The 18,428-nt window shown below is 30.6% G+C and overlaps 1 protein-coding gene across 7 annotated transcripts in view; it reads left to right on the top strand.

Moving 5' to 3' along the window:
- DZIP1 (DAZ interacting zinc finger protein 1) overlaps positions 1-18,428 on the top strand; it is an 88,040-nt gene that overhangs the window by 36,242 nt on the left and 33,370 nt on the right. For all 7 annotated transcript variants that reach the window (XR_013012069.1, XM_076448293.1, XM_076448292.1 and 4 more), the window contains exons 7-10: positions 681-764; positions 8,823-9,050; positions 13,444-13,551; positions 17,668-17,841. Coding sequence is in view for 6 of the 7 variants with exons in the window: in XM_076448293.1 (XP_076304408.1) it covers positions 681-764; positions 8,823-9,050; positions 13,444-13,551; positions 17,668-17,841 (594 nt within the window). In the remaining variant the exon portion in view is untranslated. The remainder of the gene's footprint in view (positions 1-680; positions 765-8,822; positions 9,051-13,443; positions 13,552-17,667; positions 17,842-18,428) is intronic.

Below are 18,428 nucleotides of genomic sequence, written 5' to 3'. Positions count from 1 at the left end.
GGTTTTTTAAACTTTCTTTTATTTTACATTAATTTCCTTTAATGAAATTTACTAAATTTACTTTAATCTTAACTTTTTACAAGATGTTTGGTGCAGATAGCCAAGCTGCTTTTTACCATAAAACATCAAACCAACCAATCAACCATTGACGAGTTGTTTCTGTAAGATCTTGGAGAGGGGATGGTTAATGCTCAACTTGTTTGGTTCTTTGAATCAAACAGTTTCCTTTCACCCACCCAGTATGGGTTGCAAAAACAAGGCATTTACTTCTGTGTTTGGAGAACTTCCCATAGGAAGTGATACAATAATATATAGACTATCACTATTATGAATTGTTCTCTAAGGATAAGTCTTCAGATAGACTTTTGAAACATTTTTCTTATTACACAGTAAAACTAAGTGTCATATGCAAGAATTCTAAGTTAGTGCTATATTGAAATAGTTTCATCAGCCTATAAATAATATTTTCTGCAGAAAAAAAAAATTTATTTTTGTTTTGATTTATTTAGAAAAAATGAAACTTAAGTATGAATTCTATGGCTTTAACCCTTGTTCTTTTAGTGTATTGTGTATTTGTATGGTAACATAAATGGTATAAAAGGCAGTATGAGGGTATATAGATAAAAGTGTCTTTTGAACCACTGCATGTGAAAATCAAAAGTTTTTGTGTAATGTAACAGGCAGAACAAGAAACTATTGCTAGAAAGGAAGAAGTTAAAAAAGAAATTGAATTTTGGAAGGAACAACAACAGGAAATTCAGAAGGTATTTCTGTTTTGTTTGTGTGACTTTACTGGGAGTCATTAACTAGATCTTACTTAAATCCTATCATATAACCAGCAACATTTTGTTCTGTGAGTTAATTTAAAACAATCTATATAAAATATGATTTTTCATTTTTTGTATTGTAATTTTTTATTAATGACATTACATTTTGATTTTGAAAGTAATTTCTTTTTTAAAAGAAATGTAAATATGGCAAGATTTTTTTCTGTATTTATACACTTCCAACTTTTATTAAGTAATTTATATAACATACATTTTATTATTTCTCAAAGACCAAACCTGAACTTCTTAAGATTTGTTCTATAGTAGAACTTTGGACTTTAGAGCTGGTAACCCATGTGAGAATCTTTATGATACTTCTAAATATTCCCCACTCTTTAAACTATGGTAACACTGTAAGAGAGGGTATGTCAGTCCTTCAGCATGGATAGTGAGTGGCAGGATGATACTGACTGGTTGCTCTCCCTCTGTTCAGTAACTAAAAATATTAGAAGATAACCTTAGTAACTTTTCTATGGAATACAAAATTCTTAAAATGATTGGTGCACTAGAAATCTAGCTCATTTCTTTAAATGCATGAAATAGACAACATTTTGACTTTAAACAATTTGAAACTCAGTTATTTCAGCAATGAATTTTAGAATTCTTTCTGGGGCTGCTGAAAACAACAATATATGAATCCCATTTGGTACAACTGATTAGTAGTAGATCTTTTTCACCATCAGAGCAAATAATTTTGACTTTATTTATGCCATGGGGTAATATGTTTCTTTTCTTGAAAAACAGGTATAAATCATTCCGATTTATCAAAGGACCATCTCCATGTGAAAATTGTTACATAATTCTAATTTTTTTTAAATTAGTAACATATTTTTGTATTATACCATAGAGTTCCTAAGGTCCAACAAGGATGAACCTGCATAGTCACCTGATTTTTTTGCAAAAACGAGGTGATTGTGAAATTAATGTATGGAAGGAAAAGAATGCAGTGAACTGTTGCAGTTGGATTAAAAAAGGACAAGATATAGAGTTGAAGTTTAAAGCAAAAAAATTATAAACTGTATTTGCTGTAGAAAATGAGAAAATGAGCAATAGTACAAATGGAAAGGATGATTGCATTGTGATATGTTAAATTAGAAAGTAAAATAAATTGTAAGGTGAAAGTTAACATTTTACTGAATGGAAAATGTATTTCTAATCCCATTTATTTATGGCAATGCTATAGCTATTGCTTGATGTTTGCAATTAGATTGCAATATCTAATTTGAAAATCTCTTCACCCATGTCAATGTGTTTTCTATCCTGGTATTGAATTTATAGCCCTCACTCATTTATAATGGGGTTGTGTTTATCAGTATAATTTTTACATAGTATGGACTTTAGTTTTGAACCTGGTTTTTTGAATAAATTTGGTGTGTACTAGAATGTTGTGTTTTGTTATTAGTTTTTTCCAAATGTCGGTTATTTTTTTGCTGATGTTGGGAACATATGGTATGCAGCAGTATAAGGTTTTGTACTTTGTTGTATCTTGATTTATTGTTTTGTTCATTGTTGGTCTAGGTGTGTACGTATAATTTTTTCCACAGTTTTTTGAGGAAATTTGCTGATGTTGGTGAAATGTTGTTTTATTTTGATTATTTGGTTGTTAATTTTTTTGGGTGAGCATAGTTTTGTGGCTGTGTTTATTTGATTTCTTAATATGTTGAGTTTTTGTTTTGTTTCATGTGCTAAATCCCAGGGAATGTATAATTCAGTATGGGTGATTTTTCTGTGGATTTCTGTTTTGAAGTTTTTATCAGTTCTCGTGATTTTGAGGTTAAGAAATGCTATTTGGTTAGTTTTTTCCTGTTCACAGGTGAACTTAATGTTGGGGTGAATAGAGTTAACGTAGTTGAAAAAAACTAAGCATGTGTTCTGTAGATGTGAATCCAACAATTGTATCATCAACATACCTGTACCAGTATAATGGTGGGTGTAAGGCTGAATTGATAGCTTGAAATTAAATCTGTCATAAAAATGTTGGCTAAAACTGGTAACATGGGATTTTCCATGCTTAGGCCATTTATTTGTCGGTACTTTTGGTTATTGGACATAAAATAAGTTTTGGCAGTAGTGAATTTTATAAGAGTTGCTAATTGGTTGCTGGGGATATCAATCAATGGGTTGGGGTCTTGGATATAAAGTTCTAAAGCTATCTTGCAGGCTTCAGTTGTTGGGACTTTGATGGATGGAATATTTCTAGGTGTTACTGCAAATTTTTACACAACATAATTTCACAGTTACTAACTTTTAGTGGGGAGGAGAAGCAGGGGAGCATCAGCTGAGGTAAGTATTATTGGAAATACATTTTAGGAAAGTGTTAACTTCCAAAACATACTTACAATCCTCTGACATTACAGTTAGAATTCCAAACTGAGATGGTGGAGGAGCCAATGCAGGCATTAGTTATAGAGAAAGCATTTGTATAGAACAGGGATGTATCAAAATAAGAGTGGTACACAAGTGGGGAAACTGTACTACATCCAGAATGGGTGTGCTATTTACCCAGAATACAGTTCATGGAACATGACTGATTATCATTATAAGCCAGACCCTACCAGATAGCCAGAGCTCTACAACTTGGGATTGGAATTAAGAGGTCTTGGTCCCTATATCCCATATTACAGGCTGAGGCAGTTGGATATATATAATATTATATAAATATGTAATTTTGATTAGATCCCAACTTGTTGCCATAAATTGATGCATTCTGAAAGACTGGTATCACTACGTGAAAGTAAGCAACACTGAAGTGGACAAACTTCCTTCTCCACCTGAAGAAGGCTGAAAGGCAATACTTCAGGCTTGGAATGACAGGATTGTGTATGCCTTACTCAAACAAAGGAACAGAAGTCATCTGGCCTGGAATTATGAACATTCGTCCTCATTCCCCGAATGAATGGGCAAGGAGCATTCCTCTTGCCCACACAATTATGGAGAGGACATGGAATGTTATGCCCAGCAAAGGAACTGGAATGGGACCACTTCACATTCAGTATTACAAATAGGCTGTTGCCACTCTTACTGACATCGAGGAAAAACATCCAGGGACCCAGGTAGGAGGGTCTCCAACTTCACCCTCTTCTCCAAGAGTGGAAAAACACACTCACACCAGAGGAAAATCCTCTGTCCACTACTCCAACAACTGGAAACTGGATGTAGTAAGCACACACTACCTCCACTAGTAGAATTTGGAGGGTTGTGCACGAGTCCTGAGCAACAGTGCAGTAGGTGAACCAAGTTTCCTAAGTTTTTAAAAACAAACTGACCTTTATAGCTGATCTTATGGAACACCATATTTTTACAGAGCCTGATGCAACTGGTAATAAGAATAGTCAGTTGGTTATTAGTACAGAATTAGATTGATAAAAGCACACTTGTCTGGGCATCTTGCCAAACAGTGGGATCTGGTGAAAGTAGAATATAAGAAACCCTGGAAAATAAAGAGACAAGATTATGACAAAAGTAACCCCTTCTTATAACCTAGCAGATATTATTAAAACAGCCATGGTGGGTAGTGGAAAACCCCCAGAAGAAAGTTGCCACATCATATAAAGAATATAAGAGAGAAGCACTAGGAAAAGTTCAAATACTAGTCTATAAAGTGTACCCCATTGGATAAATTAAATGGACAGCAAAAGGCATAAAAATGCTAAATCTGATGAAAGGTAACTCAGATTTTTTTTTTTATCTGTAAGGACCAGAATATGCAACATGGATATTTGTAAATCCACTTCTATTTGGGGAATCTTGAGAAACCAAAGGATTCCAAAAAAAAACAGAGCCAAGACTATCACCACAAAAGGAGGCCTAAACTGAGAGCAAATATACTGGAAAACCTCAATAGAGAATCCATTTGGTCAGGAGAAAGTAAGGTCTGATATTGACAATCTAAGAAATTCATTAACCCTGGAATAAGTCTTGTAGAGCGAGAACCACACTTTGCAAAAAGCCCTGATAATACATATTTCCATGAGCACAGATAGCCCTCGAGTAGCTTTGTGCGAAATTCAAAAAAAAACAAACAAAAAAAAACAATTTCCATGAGAGTAAATTGATGAAATGTCTCATGAGGATATTCTGCTGCAAGAGATCTAGACCTTGCACTATTGCTTGTTGGACAGCAAGAAAATCTAAATTATTGATGCAGAATGAAAATTGATACTCTGTTTATGTACCCTAGGTAACCTGACCTTTAATATGCACACGTCATCCCTGAAGAGATACTTGTGAAGAGATAAACACATTTGTGCACACACATACAAACACACATGATTGTTTGTTTAGAGTTAAAGAAAACCAATCACCATTCAAAAACTAAAATGTTGTTCCTAACGAAAGCAATTTGGAGATCTATTGGATTGAAGTCGTAGATCTATTAGTTACACTGGGACTACTGAAGGAATAGCATGTGTCATCATCCCAAAACTTCTGAGATTCAAAGGAAGCCTACAAACCCAAAAAGATGGAACCATTTCTATAATTAAGAGTCTGACTGCCCATTGCAAAGCCTGGAGCTGGATGGGAGGTGGCTGAGCAGGGCTTGAAACATGGTGAATCTTGTACAACCCTGCAGAAGACGTTCTTGACTACTTCAGGAAAAAAATGACTGCTCTTCTCAACCTTTAAATTAAATGTTTTTAAAAGTGACAAAACAACATTCATATGCTACTTTCACTCTGTAGCTTATCAATCAGAAAATAGGCCATAAAACACTGATGCATCTCTGTTTTGTGTTAAAGTTACAAGTACACATGGTCATACCAACTTTACAACAATTATCCTGGGGACAGTGACAGGTCAAAATATATAAAAAAAGTTACATGTAAGGCTGAATTTTGCACAGAATCTTAATAAATTTACTGTATGTGCCTGAATATTATGCACATTTTTACCTCCAAATAACTTAAAAAGATTGATTGCATATTATATTTGTGCAAGTTTAATTTTGTTAGGTATTTTACTAGCTTTTACATCCAAAGGTCATTAAAGCAAGATTAAAGGTTTCCAAAAATATTGCATATCTAATACCAAGGGTGGGATAGATGATGACATGATGTAGGAATCGGAAGTGGTTGAAGCAACAGTACAAGGAAATAAATCCAATTAATGTGGTGAATTAGATGGTAGTGACAATTGTGGCAATGATGAAGATTTATGTGAAGATGAATGGTTAGATTAGTGTATTACCACATATAAAATTTTCAATACATTTCTTAATATTTACATGTTAAAAAGTTTTAGTTAAATATTCCCAAAAAATATTTAATACATTGATACTTTATTTAGAAACAATTCAATACATTTTGTACAACAGATATGTAAAAAAAAAAAAAAAAAAAAAAATCAATTTTACCTTTCAAATTTGGGTTTGCATTGTATTCAAGGGTACATTACATTCAAACAAATACAGTAGTATGTTCCACAATTAGAACTTGGAGAAACTTGCTGTTTCAGATTAGAAATATCTACTATAGGAGAGTAATGTATGTGATACATTCATACTAGCTTTTACATATGAGTAGGCTTCATTCATTTATCTCTTCATTTGTTTGGAATTTCTTTCTAAATGTTTATTCTTAAACATAACACAAAAACATTAGATAATGGTTTTTATAGTACTTTAACATGTAGCAACAAAAAACAAAACTTACATATTAACTATAAACAGTAGTAACACTATTGGCTCAGTGAAACTGTTGAACATTTTAAAATCTCCATTTCTGTTTATTGTGTTGCTTTCAAAGCTTTATTAAACTAATCTATTTCCACAGTGTACAAATAAAGTTGGCATTGAACCATATTTTAATATTCTTTAGGTCTTAATTATATAATGAAATATTTTTCTGAAACATCCTCAGTCATAACGCTTGCTTTCTTGGTCACATTTATTTGCCATTCCTATAAGAAGTGCATAATATAATGCTAAGTTATTCATTATGACATAGTTACTACTCAGGCAACGCATAATATTCTTTGATTATGGAGCCCTAAACTAGAAAATCAGCCCCATTTTGCCACACACCTGCCATCACACCCTTTCTTTCACAAGTTGTCAATACTTTTCTGACATTTAATACTACATTATTTATAACCAACAGAAAGCCAAGATTTTGATCTGTCAAAGGATTATGATATGTTGTTTGCTGTATAGAGAATTATTTTTTTCCAGTTCAAATGTTATTCCCATTTTAAACATATCAATGAGTATAGCTGAATTTTTAACATCTCTTTTTCTGATAATTAGAAAGCCACTGTCTGCTTTTTTCCATGTTATTATTTTGTGCTCTTTGGTGCAGTATTAAGTAAAATTTTAGTGTAGTAGTACCATTAGTTTAAAATGTAGAGTTTAATTGATAATCAACAGCAAAAAATATAACCAGGTGAATATTATTCATTGTTTGTTTATTATTATAAAAGTAACTAAAATGTAAACATTAGAAACTTATTAGATTAAAACAGGTAAGGTGGTGAAAAATAATAATAAAAAATATTCACTAGGTATACTCATGAGCAAATTGACTAATGTTGGGTAAAGTTAGAGCAGAGAAAATAATAGACAAATAAACAGTGATTTACTAAGGTGTAAACAAATATCATATTTTATTGGGAATATATCAAATGTGGACTTTCTCACCTTTAGTCAAGGAAAACTGAAGTTCAAGAACATATATCTTATGTATCCAGTGTGCTGTCCCTCATTCTCTCTGCATAATATTATGCGACGCCATGTTCTGTGAGACATTTTCCTCAACATAGCAGGGGTTATTGTTCCAAATGCCATGGTAACAGCTGCCTACATGCGTAATTGAATATAACATAATAACATATGGTTGGGTAGGGACTTACGGGCTACCCTGTAGTTTTATCAGACTTTAGAAATTTGTAATTGCCTTAGTTAGCAGACTTTCACCAGTACCCTGCTGATTTATTGCTTCTAGATTCCTTTTTGGAAATATTTTGTGTATGTGTGAAAATTTGGATCACAAAATGCTACACTTAGAATTTAATTTATACACAGACTTCAGAGGAAGTACAAAGATTCATATAAATGAAAGCTTTTCATTTGACTGACAGACCTCTAATTTCATTTGTGACTTCTACTAGCTGCTAGAATAGTTTCTATATCAAACAAATACTGGATCAAAAATAGGACTTGAAGTAAAAAAAAAAAAGAAGGAATAAAGGAGATAACTCATTTTTATGTGAGAGCAAAGTTTTAGTGCACGTCTCAATTTTATGCCAAACCACTATTTTAGTACAGTATCTCACAAACCCTTTAGGCTATCGACATTAGTGACTATTCTAATAAATATATTTAATGGAAAGATCTTCCTAAAACATATTTCAACAGTATCTGTATCACTCCTTGAAGTATGCTTGCATTAGCCCTATAGAGTAGCCTAGTTTCTATACAATAAACATTTTTGGTATGTAGCTTTTACCTTAATAAGAGGAGTAGTGTATGTTTGCTGAGAAAACTAATTACATGCAGAGCATCTGCATGAAAGTTTAGACAAAGTAAATGAATCTGAATAAAGAGATCCAACACTAGTTCAATAAAAATAAAAATTATATTAATATCATCACACTGTTATCTTTGGATCTGTAGAAACATAAATATTTACCTATTATCAAGTTATAGTGATCTACTGTATTCACTTAATATGATACTAAATCAATTTTATGTGAATTAGGAACAGTGGCTGTTTTGAAGTTTAATGCAACTATGTAATTTTAACAGTATTGTAGACTAACCTGTGTAGCTCATATTTGATTTGGGAGAGGTTTTGACATTTGTCACATGTTTATAACTTGTTTTATTATGGTAATTACAGTTGATCATGAGAGATTATGCAGTGATGTTTAGAACAATACAAAAAGCCTGCATTGTTTAGTGATCAGTTATACATTAAACAAGAAGTTTTGGTGATAGCTGTCATTGTAACTTATCTGAGATTTCCTTTTCACTGATAGGATAAAATTTGTGTTTTCTAGAAAGAGTTGGAAAGTGTGAAAGAGATGTTTTTAAAAGAAATGCAAGACCTAAATGAAAAACATCTGATATCAGAACAAGCTTTGATGGAGCTGCGTGCCAAGTACAATACTCTTACTCCTCCTTCTAATTTGGGTATGTTGGTTGATGCAGAAAATATGAAAGTAAATGAAGAATTGAACAAACAAAGAGAAGAGACAAGTCTCTTGAAAGAGCAACTTCAATTACAGGTAAGGGGTGGGGGTAAGAAACAGAAGAACTTTATTATTTGGAAATAATAAAATAAGTCCAGTTGGTAATTTTTATGAACTGTGCTAAATGTTTTATTTTTGGTCACTTATGTATTTATATTTCAAATATAGTTTTAGTAAGATCATCCAAACGTGTTTTCTTAATTTTTTGAAATCTAAATAATTTTTCAAAATTCATGGTTCTCCTAGGTTCAAAAAGGTGGAAATGTACACTTTTAGCTCTCCCAGACCTGGAAAGATCCTTAAATTTTATTTCAGTGTAATAAAACTGGAAAATACATAGGAAAAATAAATACAGCAAGATAAAAATTGTGGCAGCTACAAACAAATAATGGAAAAAAATGTGAAACAATGTTTCAAACATTGGCATTTTGTAACTTTATTATCTAAAATTAAATTGAGGAATTAACACAGAAAATTTATTAGTTTTTGATAAATAAACATAATTTGTAAGAGTTAAGTTGAAACAAAATACATAGTTACTTTTGCATCCTTTTTCAAATACTGTTCAGATTTGACGTGTTTGATTCAAATAGATTAATCAGTGTGTGTGTTTGATAATTGTGTAATGTGATTTTTTCTCATAGTATTCACTACTACTTTATTTGAATTTCTGGGTTTTTCCTATTTTGCTGTATTTCATTTTGATTCATTATAATTGTTTTATACATTTTATTCTATTGCTTCTTTTGCAAGAACAAATAAAAATAAAATAATGGAAAAAGTATCAATCACCAGTTACTATTTCCAGAAGGTTGGATACAGACCTGGCAATAGTTATGCATTGAAAAAGTGACTAGTTTATCAATTTCAAGTACCCGAGAATATCATCCACTGCCAGGCTAGGTCTCATATGCTTTTGGATCATTAATATAAAGACCTTACCAGTGAAACTGGCTGGTAGTCGGTACTTGATAATTGAATTTTTAACTGATATCTAATCTTTCATACTGGTTATTCTAGCTGTTACTTTATCTTTTTTGAACTATATGAAAGCTGCAGTTGTTTATTTATTTGTTCTTTATTGGAAATTAAATTTCAAGATTGATAGTACTTATTTTAACCTTTAACCCTATTGTCACAGGCATTTTTTGTTGTGCATGATATTAGGTTTTAGTGACTTACATTCAAAATTTGAATAAACTTTTTGTTTGTTATACCAATAAGAGTAACATAAAATCTTAGCTAATAAACCAAATTTTCATAGTATATAAATTTTAAATTCTTAATTCTACAAGGCAATATAAAAAACAGTCCTTAATTTCCCTTAGTGTGACATACATGACATTTTCTCTTTAGAATGTCATCTTCCTTATTTTTTCTACCACCCCTTGGAAATATATGAAATTAAGCATAAACTGCTCTCCATATATTGTCATTGGTCAGATAAACCATATTCTTTTATAATCTTAATATTGTTTGGTTACAGAGCTACTCAAAAAATCAAACCCCTCCTGTCACACCAACCAGTCACATCCTCTATTTCATAATGTGTTAATAGTTTTCTCTTATGCTTAATTACATATTACCTATAACCAATAGAAAGTCGAGGTTTTCATCTGTGAAATACCGTACAATTTTATGTTCTGAATGGTTAAATATTAATTTCACTCAGAGTACTGACATCGTTCCCATGAGAAAGTTAATGGCTAGCTTGGGTGAGTTTGTAATGGCTCATAATATCTCATAATTAGAAAGCCAGAAAATTTTTAAGATGTAAAGAAATTTGTCTACTTTTTGGATGATATTAATCTATATTGTTTGATGCATTATTTAATTAAATAAAACTTAAGTGCAATACTATAAACAATCTTTAACAATCAACAGCAAGAAAAAAGAAGGTTGGTTAAGTATTTTATTTCTTGCTCTTTATGTATGTTCTTTATGCATAATTATAAAATTAACTAAAATGTAAAAATGGGGATCTTTTTAGGTTAATTAAGATTAAGTAGAATAATTAATAATAATAAGAATGTTTCAAAAGGCACAGGTGAGCAGCTCTTACTAGCTTGTGTGTAATGTAATTCATTAACATAAAATGAGCTGTATGTGCCCTGTTATGAGAATGCTTCATTTTTTAATATAAAAGGTGATATAAAACATAAATCAATTCTTCAAAAATCAAAGAATTTGTGAAATTTTATCATCACCTTAATTTTAATGACCTGCTTAAGAAAAATTATAGAACATAGAAAAATAATTATTTATGTTGTTAATGTGGTGCTTTACATTACAGTTGTAAGCTTTACTAGAAGTGGCATACACACACATTTATTTATTTATATATACATATATAGATATGCACACAGTATTTTTGATGATATTCTTTGTTATCGGTATTTAACTAGTACATCAATAATTTTTAAATTACTTTTATTAAACAATAAAGATATTCTATAGAAAATAATGAAACCCCACAGTATTAGGTCTACTTCAATACACATGAACATTTTCCACAGTTGTTTAACCTAATAAAACCAGTCTGTGCTTGTTGTAAATTATTGAAGATATTGTTATCAGTTTCTATATATTTCAATATCTGCATTTTCATATTCATTGGAAACCTTTGTAATAATAATTTCTCCTTGAAATTTCAAACAATTTTTGAAGCTCAAGAAATTCAATCCTTGGATTTATTTATGTTTTTAGCATATATCTGTGGAAATTTAATAAAACTGAAATAAAATACTTATCTTCTATGGCCTTGTGTCAAAAACAAATTACTGTTAACCATCAGTGATATCTTTGAGAAATGCTCTAATTATGACCAAACTGAGGTAAATTTTATAACAATAAATGTGTTTTAACAAATGTATTGTTCTGATCAGAATCTTCATCTTCATGACATAGAAGAAATTAAACATGTTGCTGTTCATTTCAGTCCAATTCTACATTATTTTGGCTGTGCCATTGAGACTGTCTTAGGTGAGTGACAAGCAAACTGGTAGCATTGATGTTGAAACAGTTTCTGTAGTGGGGATGCTGGAAACCATTAAACTAAATTGAATTACCCATTTATGATGGAGAACATGTTGATCCAAGGGGCATTGCTACATTCTCAGAACACAAGTACTGATTTCTTTTACTAGCAGTCTTTTTGTTGCCATTCATCCATTGCCTATGTACCAACATATAAGCCTGGATGATTTTGATGGAGGATAGCTTAAGAACGTTTCAACCAGCTTATGAGGATTGTTATCAATAGTTCTGAAGGACAAAGAAAGTGACAAACAGAAAAAATAGGCAATAAATGATGGTGATTTGGTTAACAGTTTCACAGACAAACTTTGTGATCTTGCTGAAATAAATGTTTTTAGAGATGATACACATGAAAATTATACTAATAAATTTCCAAAATAGGGCTGCACATAGTCTGCAAATTTTCTTGTAAATAAATGGTAGTATTTTTGTATTTAGTATAGTTTGTTTTTTTCTAGTGTAGCTGGCACTTTTGAAAGCTTTTTTTGAAGTACGTAGCACGTATTTGTCAGTGAGAAAAGAAAGTTAATTTCAAATTCTTGTAAATGATAAATGTGATATACTTGTTTGAGCATAGTATTTCAAGAATTCAAAACAAAATACCTGTGTTTATGAAATAGTATTCCTTACAACTGATTGATAAACACGTACTAGTAAGAAAACAATATGTTTAAAAAATGTGATGTAGAGTTTCTTTTAAAAATTAGTGTTAATGATGAATAATTCTACAACAAAAGAGGGATTAAATACGTTCAGTTAGTTTGATAAAGCTTAAGATGATTGCTTAAAGAAATGTAGAACTTGTATATCATTCTACAATTACTTCACTTTCTGCATTAATAAGGTTCTTAGTTAACAAACTTTTCTTGGTGTAGCTTGTTTATAACTTCTTTCTACTACCTGTAGAATATACTGGGGTTTAGTTTATGATTTTCTTGGTATTTGGAAATTTCAATTATCTGGTCGTTGCATAGGTACTAATGTGTGGCAGAATGCCTTAATAAGCCAACTACCAAATATCTGTAACAATCCAAGCATTTAAGAGATGTGTTTGTATATATAAAAGCATATGAAAAAAGAAATGTAGATAGAAGTTTTATTAAGCAAGATATAATAACATTTAAATTGAAAAATTAACCTTTGCTTTTTTTAAACAAAATGAAATTTACTGAGTTTATATGTACGCCTTTAGAATACAATTAACTATAGAAAACACTACCAAAAATTTCTAGTATTGTTAATAATACAATATTATTTAATATTGTGACATTAGCCATATTATTCAAAGTTTTCAATGTTTCTGCAGTGAGTTAATGTAATGATAAAAATTCTAAATAAAGACATAGAATAGGCTTAGTAGAGAATAACTGGTTCTTTAAATTCCCATTTTTAGTTAATTCAAGTTCAAAAACAGCTTGAAGAAACCATAAAAAATCAGGAAAAACAATGGCGAGCAAAGTTAAGACAAGTTACGCAACAACATGCACTGGAACTTGAAAAAAGTAAGTTATAATATGGTGAAAAAAGATTTATTTTTTGATAAGTTTAGTTTATTGTTATTTGAGGTTATAAATATTTGTGTATTTTGTTGAATGTAAACAGGTTCAACTTTCTTATTGCATGCTTATTAACATTAATCATAACATCAGAATATTAAGCAATTTCATTTAAATACAAACTAATTCTCTTACAAGCTACTAAATACCTTTCTGTTCTGTAGGTTTTATCAATTTTGTGTTTCTGCCAACTCTTCTGACTTAACCTGATTTTAATAAATACAACCTTCTGTTCATTAATTGTAAGAGAAGTTAAAATAGTAGTAATAAAAATGACAACTGAATTGGAATGTTTTGCAAAAAATAATGGGGCAAAAGCTGTGATTTAATTATTATTCATTTTTTCTGTTGAATAAAATCCTTTCACCATAACATGCAGTTTAATCCTTTGTGACATCTTGATAGCTGTTACTCTCCTGGAAGAGAACTTTTATAACAAGAAAGTAAATTGTAGAACTTATTGCATACATGAGTTTTTTTATACTTATTTTTAACTAATTTTTACAGCTTCTTGTAGTTTTATAATCTTAAAACGTTACTCTAATTTTTTGATGCTTAGTATTTGTCTTATTGATGCATATTTTATTATCATGGCAAGCAGTAGAGTAAAGGTTTAATATGAATAAAATGTTCATCACTTCTGTGTATAGATACACAGTGTACAAGTTGTATTTATTCCACTTTACATGTGTTTTTGTTTACAATTTACTGTTCTTTAATTACCATATTTTCCGATTAATAAGCCGAATAAGCCGAGGCCAATTTTCAGCTCTGAAAATGAGGGTTTTTGCTTATTACCGACCAATAAGCTGAAGCCATTTTTAAGAAGTGACAAGTTTCTTCAAAATGATTTCTTAGTCTCGTTTCAGCGTCAGCATGCATGTTGTGTGTGATCATTGGCGTTCTGTAGTAAAGCAGAACGTGTCGTATTGAGTTAGAGATGGAATCAATATGTCATTCGTTATTGGCTCCACTCACTGTAATTAGGTAACCAGTGAAATTCCAGAAACAACGTTTCACTGTAGTCTTAACGTGCTTTGCTGATGGGACAAAATTACTGCCTATGGTAATTTTCAAAAGAAAAACACTTCCTAAGAAGAAGAAATTTCCGAAAGGAGTGATCGGCCAATAAGCTGACCCCCAAAAATCAGGTACAAAATTTAAGGCCAGAAATTCGGCTTATTAGGCGGAAAATACGGTATTACACGAGTGTGAAGTTTTTTTTAAAAATCTACTTCCCCCCCCTCTCACTATCCCACAAGATACTCATGTAAACTGAACAACATTTTGCTTTTATTAAGCAGTGAATGACAATCAAAATTGCTGTATTCATTTAGTCTGTAATAAGAAGTTGTAAGCTTAAAAAAATAACATAACAAACAAAGATAAATGCATACTTGTGTAGGCCAAGTATGTATTCATTTATTGAACACTAAAAATGCTTCAATCATAATGCATAACATTTTATATATTGTATTAAAAAGATCATTTCTGATCTGTTATTAGACTCCTGTGGCCTTTGGAACTATTTGTTTAAAAAATACAAATTTATTGACTTATGTAATCTGATATGTTTACATCTATTGATTTACCAGATAGATTAATTTTTTAATGATTTTGTGTACATATACTTGCACAAGTTTTGTTGAAATTGTGAATTTGAAAAGGAGAATAAATATTGTTAAAAATTACAGAAACAAGTTCAATCAGAATGCAAAGATTATATTTTCATGCTTGTAACTAGGGGCTTTAATAAAAAGTAAAGAAACAAGGCCAGAAATAGTTTTTACATTATTTTATTAAGTTTGAAATCCCTATTTTATCTTCATGTCTACAGCACATATAATTTACAGTTGGATTCAACTTGTTTCTATTAATTTTTGACAATCTATACTCTTTTTTTTACATTAATAGTTTTTACTAACTTTGTTTCTTAAAGTGTTTTTTTTGTAATGGCTGTTTATGGAGAATAAATTTCAAATTGCACACATACATACATGCACATTTAGTTTAATGTTACACATGTTTTGAAAGTTTTCTGCTGCATTTCCTTTTTTCCACACGACACTGAACTAATTTCAAATAAATACAAAATTGACAACAAAGAATAAACACACGTACTGGTATGCAGACACAACAAACAAAATGTAATGTTCTTAAAGTTCTGTCCTGAAGGCGAAGATTGCACCATCACAGATTTAATGACCAGCCTCCATCATTGTCATGGTATAATATAACAAAAGACAAATAACAATAAAGCAATCTCATCAGATTGGAATAATGGTTTTGCTAAGATAATAGAATGCAAATTAATGTAAAGAGATACAGTAATATACTTACCTTGTTAAGTGTACATAACACATGCATGTCTTTCAACAACCCAATGTGAACAAGTGCTTACTAGAATAAGGTGACACAAATAATGATTGCAAAATAGAGAATAGCAACACAGTTAGTGTAACTTGCCAGTTATTTACTACATTTGTAACTGGTACCTTAACACCAACTATTTAAAAGTAGCAATAGCTTTATCAAATAGTGCTGTATGCAGTGGTAATAAATACTGAATGTGAGCACTCATGATTTCAGCTTGGTATAATAAACAGTAGATAGAATAATTAGTCATCTGAGTAGGAACATATACTATAGTAATGTTGACTGTTATAACTTGCTGAAATACAGTTGAAGAAATCTACACAGAGGCAGCAAATCTTATTAATGATGAACAATAGCAACTTAAGTAATGATATATAACAGCAAAATGTGGAATTTTTCATGTGTCAGTTTCCACTTAATGCACTAGAAAATGCACAAGTTTTAGTTTTCAACTAATGCACATGCTAGGAAAACACCAGATTTTTTGATGGTGTAAAGTGAAGTACTTTGAAAACTTCACAACACAACAAAATTAAGAGGTTGGATTTGTTTTAAAACTATTTTCTTAGTTTTTACGCAATACCACATTGTGGTAGGTATCATGTGCAATAAATTTATTGTGGAATCATAATATGGATTTGTATCTTGAGCACGCTGTCAGTAATAGATTTCAAACTTTGGTTGCTTGTTTTTTAAGAACCCTATTTGTAGATTTTAAATTCTCAGTCTTTAATTAGCTTGTATGTTGGCTATTTTTAATGAGCAACAGTGGGCAAATGTATGCCTAGAGTAAGACACAAACTCTCACTGAATATGACATTTTATCAGTAGGATAACACCCTTTTCAAGTAAAATAAATACTTTTAAAACATCACTTTAAGTGAAGCTTTATGCCTTAAAATAATTATTTACTGAGTCAGGTAGCTTTGTACCTGAGGTTTCATGTCAACACGTTTAATGTGTCAAGTATGAAAAGAGCAGTTCAGAACAACATTGCATCTCTTATATATTTATAACCATGTAAATCAGTTTTCAATAAGAAATAATCAACTTTTAAATAGGTCATGGGCATTCATAGTGTTTCATGTAGTATATCTCTTGGTTGTGGTGCAAAATATCCACTTGATTTTGCTGTAAGCTAGTGAAACAGTAATAATAATATAAACAAACGAGCAAATTATGACTTTGTCTACAATTGTAAAATCACTTTATTTATTATCAATGTTTGAATGTTTTTAACTATTGAAAAGGAAGGTTTTAAATGTTTTTTTGAGAATAAGTTTGTTTTGTAAGGTGGTTTTTGTCTGAATGTTTTGTTAGTTTTGGGTAAATTTCTGTGTAATTGGCATTATGAAGCACTATAATGACTCATTAAATGTATGTAATGCAACACTTTAAGTCATAACACATATGATACAGTAAATTCAAAGTTGTACTAGAATAAATAAAGTAAAAAAATGTATAATTGCAGAAATTTGTTGTTCCTGACATAAATATTGATGACCTTGAGTGTTAAGTGTTATGAATTGTTACTCCTGTCATACATGTTTAACACCGTACAATTTCTTCTGTATCTGTAACAGGTCTCTACCTTACAGAAATACAAACATTAGAAAAGTAAAATGAATTTTCATTGTTAATTGTTTTATATTTTGATTTAGTCAAGATGAATCTTTTCTTGTTAGCTCAACAATGCTTTAGAACAAAGTGTAAAGCACTTGCAAAAAGAAAGACAACAGACAGGTAACCAAGAAGAACACAATGAACACCAGATTCGGAAGTTGTTGGAAAGATCCCGCAAACAGGAAATGCGTTTGAAAAATCAAGAAAAGCAAATACATGAATTAGCTACTAAACCTGTGAGCAACTTAACCAGTTTTAACTTTGTTTGAAAAAATGAATAAATTATTGAATAGTTGTATGAATGTTCATATAGAATGATTAAGTATCCTTACTTGAGCTATTCATAGACACAAAAGTATGTTCTTTTATAGATTAAAATATTTCAAATTATACTTGTTATTGCACTATTATCACCCCCTTCAGTTGCTTATCATTACATTCCAGGGTTTATAATTCTAAATTTTAGGTTTCAAAATCTATTGTAAATAGTGTTAAAATACCTCATTGTATATCATTGTATACAAAAGACATTGTAGTATCTAGAAAGTATGCACATTTTTTACATTATAAAATAAGTATAAATATTATATAGTTATACTTATAAAACTTTCTGATGGGTTATGTAGGTAATAGTGTGTTGATCACGTGTACTTTGAAATTAACTTCATGAGGATAATATGACAGCTAGACTGCCATTTGAATTTTGTACATCTTAAAGAACCTAGCATTTTGTTTTATATTCATTTAAAAAATGCCTTGTGGGTTCCTCCACCAAAGAGGATTGTATTTTTCAAATACTTCATATTTTACTTACCTATAGTAT

The sequence above is a fragment of the Tachypleus tridentatus genome, chromosome 8 (genome assembly GCF_004210375.1).
Source record: "Tachypleus tridentatus isolate NWPU-2018 chromosome 8, ASM421037v1, whole genome shotgun sequence".
NCBI classification, from domain to species: Eukaryota; Metazoa; Arthropoda; class Merostomata; order Xiphosura; family Limulidae; genus Tachypleus; species Tachypleus tridentatus.
This window is presented reverse-complemented; position numbering and strand designations above follow the sequence as displayed.